At 39.4% G+C, this 6,000-nt stretch overlaps 1 protein-coding gene across 1 annotated transcript in view; it reads right to left on the reverse strand.

Annotated features, from left to right (window-relative positions):
* The window catches only part of LOC131869017 (pentatricopeptide repeat-containing protein At5g39710-like), a 29,015-nt gene extending 26,401 nt beyond the window's left edge, over window positions 1-2,614 (reverse strand). Inside the window, exons 1-2 of the mRNA XM_059215714.1 lie at window positions 2,540-2,614; window positions 1,653-2,070 (exon numbers count right to left, since the gene is read on the reverse strand). Coding sequence (XP_059071697.1) covers window positions 1,653-2,070; window positions 2,540-2,614 — 493 coding nt within the window. The remainder of the gene's footprint in view (window positions 1-1,652; window positions 2,071-2,539) is intronic.
* Window positions 2,615-6,000: the final 3,386 nt, after the last annotated feature.

Genomic DNA, 6,000 nt, shown 5'->3' on the forward strand with positions numbered 1-6,000 from the left:
CTAAAAAGATATGCATACATATAGAATAAAGCATACACAAAGACATCTCATAATCAATCAACACAAGTACGACGAAATCAAATCAAGATCTCGTATATATCATCATAATATTAGTGTCTCAGAGTACAAATGATATCCACTGTCATATACAATGTCTCATTGGAGAAAGAATCATATAGGCTACAAAAATGGGGCATATAAGAAAATCTAGGAGCTATAAAAATCTAGCTCTCTGCCTCTCCCTCATCGCCAGGTGGAGAAGGTGGTGCCTATTGACCAATGTCCTATTTGGGTGCCCTCGCTCCCTCAGATCGAGCCATAAATTGAGAATATGGAACAACCTGTTGTGCTACTAGGACCGCTACACTATAAGCAACAACATACTACGCTGCCCGACTCGTCTGACGTAACACCTCTCACTGAAGTGCATCCCGCTCTGCTCTGACCTCAACAAGCTGTCAATCACGCTCTGCTCTCACCTCAGCGAGCTGTCGATCACACTCTGCTCTGACCTCTGCAAGCTGTCGGTCTTGCTCTGCCAGCTGCGTCTGCGCCACTGTCAACTGTGACTACAAACCTGCCAACCTTGATCTCAATGAATGTACTACATCTGGTACCTCTGCTCATCCCTCTGCTGCCTCACCTGCCTAGGAGCCACTCTCTCCTCCTCACCTCCTCCCTCTACTTCCCTAGCACCGCCAACCTCAACCCCAACAATTCCTAGAGATCCACCCTCCCCTCTCTATTGTTGTCTAGCTCCAGCTGGTACCCTGCTGCTACTAGCCTCGAGATCACCTCCTGCTCGCCTAGGTACCTCTGCTCTCTTTCCATGCACCTACCCTTGTCCCTATCCTTGTACCTGACTTGGTACCTGTGCATGTGTTGGTGCCTCATCCTCAGTCTCCTCTATAAGAGGTGCATGCTCTCCGGGATCCGTAAACTGAGGAAAAGGATGTCTCTGAAACCAATCTCTGTATCGGGGCAATACCCCCGCATCTGCTACATCCTCTAGGTAATCCCACCTTTGTCGCTGTAACCCTACTAGCTCTTGCATGCTCAGCACACATGATAGCCTTGGTGCCCATCCTCGTCTCTCCTCCTCTCCATACCGGGCATAAGTTATAAACTCCTAGGATATACCCTGTGGTCTCCCATATTGCCTCATCACCCTGGATACTACAAACTGCTCAATGATAGACACTGGTCAGCCATGAGAGGTTGAGTCATGAACATGTCCTTCCTCTACGCTCATCAATCATTCCATAACTCTAGACCCCTATATGCTATCCATACTACAATGATCAAATCATCCAATTGCCTCCTCCAATAGTTCGTCTTGCCCAGATGGGGCTGAGTAACATAACCTAAATAACAATACACAATAGGTTGGTGTGCCTCTCTCGAATCATCAACTATAGGCCTATATACTGGGATGTGCTCCCATGCCCATGTCTGTAAAACTAAAACCCCTGTTGCCATGCTCTTACCCTCTTGATACACAATCTCGTGCATCTCATGATACATATGGGCAAGCAAACACGATCCCCACCCTAATCTCTTAGGTTGGGTCAACAGTCTCTCAAGCATCCTAGCCCAACCACAAAGAAAACCCTATTGTCCTCTACCAGGCATAACAAAACATCCGATAATACCTGCTAGAACGCATGCCAGAGGATATTGATCATTGTATCTACTCATCATATCATCCCAAGTGATAGCACACTCCAGAACGGTCTCATCATGAAATATTTGTCTCAATGCTAAGACACCCGGTCGCTGAGTAGAATCATAGTCAAACTTGTCTCCAACAAATAGAATCCTCAGAATCCTATACACATCCTCTGGTGCAATCATCATCTCTCCAACTGGTAAATGGAAGGTGTTATTCTTTGAATGAAACCGCTCTACTAACGCAGTCAACATCCCTTGATTCACACGGATATCTGACATATGTAAAAGGTACCTAAAACCACACAAATCAATATGTTCTCTATTTGCACCTGATAAACCACAAACTAGCCTCATCCTCGACAGATGTACACACCGAAATAGGATATCCAAAAATAGAATCTACAAAATCAAACTTACAAATGGTCAGCACGTAATCCACATTGCACCCAAAATGTGTAAAAAATACTCGCAAATCCAAATATGCAAAATGCCAAATAAAAAATTCATGTTTCGACCCTAAAAAATGCTTGTTGTTTTCCATACGAGTTTTCACAAGACAAGCAGAAACTCGTACGAGTAAAGATTACACTTTGCATGATAAATTATCTTCATATGATAAAACATCACATATCGCACGATATAATGGGCACCCAAAAACAATCTCGTACGAGACATGGGACCACATCAGATGACAAACCCTATATGACCATACAACAAAACGCTAAAGAGATAGTTTGTTGTACGAGAAATGGTGTCTCACCGCACGACAAAACGAGGCAAACTGACTTTGCGCGAAAATAAAATGCAAAAAAAAATCAACAAAAATTCAAAATTCAAGAAATGCACAGGTCTAAGATAGATCACTTACCGCTGGGTCATAGTTCCGTGGTCGATTATGTCGTCTCTGGCGCTCAAATCGATGCTCTTGGATCAAAATGGCCATTTTTTCTTCGCAGAGGGCTTTTTAAAATTTCAAACTTTGGGAGGTTAAAACAAATTGAAAATGACATAGGAACCCCTTATATAGCCTAAACTCTAATTTTCAAACTTGCTCTGATGGATGTGAAAACTGTACCCTAAGCTAATTTGTCCATCCTAATTCCATTTTTGGGATCGAAATCGAAATTCGAGATCATCTTCCTAGTCAATTTCACACAATTGTGACCACTTAACGCTTTCATCAATTGCTCATTCTTTTCTTCAATTTGCACTTAATTTCTCATCAATCAACGCTAAATATTCAATTGGCCCTCTGAATCATTCTTTGCGCTCAAATCATTGATCGCTTCATCTTTTTATCAAATTGCTTAAAATCACTACGAAACCTGTCAATCTTTCGATTTCGCTCCCGAGGGGGCATACTCATGACATCATCATCAGTGATCACATCCTCAAAGTCAAAAATTTCTTTCAAAATCTTCATTACAAGACGAGCAGCTAATCTTTACGGAACACCAAACAAGACCTTATCGCTAGGGGCATCTAAACTTCATCGCTTCATATCAAGTTGAGATTTCTCGATCATCTAGATCAAATCAATCTCTAGGGGCATATCAGTTTCGTCGCATCAAATCAACCTGATATTGTCTTCATCTGAATCAATCTCTTAAACGTTAATCATTTTCATCACTTTTCATCGAGCTGATTATTCGTTTAAACTCAATCAAGGGTATAAAGAGTATCTTTGATCACACACTCAATCTAAGCAGGTGTTCAGTTTCATCGCATCAAATCAAGCTGAATAGTTTATCTTTGCTCATCACGTCTTGATCCATCAAGTTCAAGATCGGTCTAGTTCAATCAGTTCTAGATCAGTAAGATCCGCTTCTTGATCCATCAAGTTCAAGTTCGATGTTTTTGCTCTTCATTGGTCCTAGTTCAATCAAGTTTGGGATCAATATTGCTTTAATCAACTCTGTTCAGTTTCATCGCTTCGAAACAAATTGAATACCTCGCTCATCATCTGGTTAGTGATCAATCAAGTTCAGAACTGGTATCTCCTAGACATCAATTGTTCTTTGAACCAACGTGTTGCTCGCACATTAATTCAAAGAGGGACAAATGTAATACCCTAAAAAATGGTCACCTAAATCATGATCCCCTAATCTCGACAACATCACCAAGGTCCTAACCAAAGGCAATTAAATTAATCTTGAGCACACAATTAATTTCTTAAATCATCAATGACACATGTCAAATTAATCACTCTAAATTAATTAAATAAATATTTAATTAATTAATCATTTCAAGTAAATCATTTTTAAACAATTATTTTATTTATTTTATTGAATATCCTACTATATTTAATTAAATAAAATAATTTTCCATTAAATCATCAAAAAAGGAATTAATTGGGAAAAAAGAATTAAAAATTAAAAATAAATCAAATAGAGATAATCTTGAAAATCAAATTAAAAATTAAAAAAATCTCAAAGAAAGCAATTAAATAATTAAATCTCAAAATTGAATGAAATAGAGAATAAATCAATTTTTTTTCTTCTGATTTTACTTTAATTTTAGTTTAATTTCATTTAAAACTAAGAAAAACAACCAATCACATCAATTCACTTGGATTGTGCTTCTTCTGGGAAAATCTTGACTACTCATCATCATTTGATCTCAGTCGTTCGTTTCTTTCTGAATTTTCTATAAATTCAGGCTCTCATCTCCTAATCAAGGATCCTGGAGAACATATTGTTATCATGATGTTTTTGCTCTAGGTTCATTGAGATTTGTGCATTAAGATATTACATATTAGTTATTGCATACTTATTAAGTCATCTAGCTTAATATTGCTTAAATCATGTTAGATTAATCATGCATATCTAGCTTAAATCTTGCATTCTTTTAGCTCAATTTCATACTCATATAGATTAAATCCTTCGTTTAGGTGTCGTCTAGTTACTGGTATTGCACATGAAAATCTAAGAGCAAGACTAAACTCGCATCTACTAGAAGGCAATAGGTCGCTTTGTGATGGTTTATTATTCATTGTTGATTGATTTACTAACCATGCATCTAATGACTTATTGAAGTGTTGTGTATTCCAGATACATATACAAGTCCACTTTTCACACACAATTAACTGCCTTTCATTTCTAGATCCCTTGCCTTATCGTGGATGACCCTTTTTTCTGCCTCTTGCTCCTTGAGTTCGTTGTCCTGCACTTTCCTGGCTTCCTTCTCCCTCTTTTGATGCTCTCTTTGCTTATCCTTCTCTTGACGTGCAATTTCCCTTTCGATTCTATCATGTTCCTTCTTTTCCTTTGCCAAAGACTAGCTGCCTTATTTTGCTCAATTTGTTCTTTCTTTCTGATTTTGGTTTCCTCGATGTCTTTCTTCTTCTGCTCCTCTAGCATTGCAAGGTTTACGTAGTCATCTGATGTGAGTAGCTAAGATTTGCGGCTCAACTAGATACCTTTATCAACCTTCTTTTGATGCTTTTGGTTGACAATGTGCACAGGAAGTTTTAGGAATCTACTAATTAATGGTTCTAATTGAGAAGTTTGCGTGCCATTATCTTGGGAGGCTATGTTGGCATCCACATCATTGGCACCAAATTCAGTTTCTTGTGTACATTCTGCATCAATTGCACAATCAACATAGTAATGCACCACCTCACATGGTAGGGTTGGTGGTGGTGGGGAAACTAAAAGTCCCTTGCTCATCCTGGCCCTCAATGTCAATTCCTAGGTTGATAGCACCTTCTACTACTCAAGTAGGTGGTATTGGCTCAGAGGGAAGACTAAGACCGTCCCCACTATTTTCCACTCGACTTTCCACCATTTGTTGAGGTGGTTCATTAGTGTTTGTTTCTGCATTTGATTTAGATTGGGTGTTGTGAGCAATATTTTCTGCAACCTCTTTAGTTGACACAACAATGCCTGATAAGCTAAGTATGTTTTGCACTGTAGAAGCTTCCTCACCATCATTTATTTCAAATGTGGTGTTGGGCTGCATGTCCTCAATGAGTGCATGGTGGTTGAGGGGCCATATTAAAGTCATCTTGAATCCTGCTTTTATGTTTGAGACTGTCAGTGCTTTTGACAATGATTTGCTGCCTAGCTTAGCAAGTTCTGCCCTTCAGATTTCCACATTCGGGTATCTTGCTAGCCCTGATGCACGTTCATGTTGAAGTATGTATTGAAAGGAGAAAAGACGCTGAAATCTGGGGGCTGAAGTCTATGAGATGTGTGAGTAGGCAATGTTAGTAGGTCAATGCCTAGCATTCCGACTTCTTGGATTGTTGCAAGTGCAACATGACTACCATGACCATCAAAGATCAGCAAGTGCCTATTCGTGGTTGAGAGCCCCCCTAGCACAAACTGT

This window comes from Cryptomeria japonica, chromosome 2 (assembly GCF_030272615.1).
Source record: "Cryptomeria japonica chromosome 2, Sugi_1.0, whole genome shotgun sequence".
Taxonomy (NCBI): domain Eukaryota; kingdom Viridiplantae; phylum Streptophyta; class Pinopsida; order Cupressales; family Cupressaceae; genus Cryptomeria; species Cryptomeria japonica.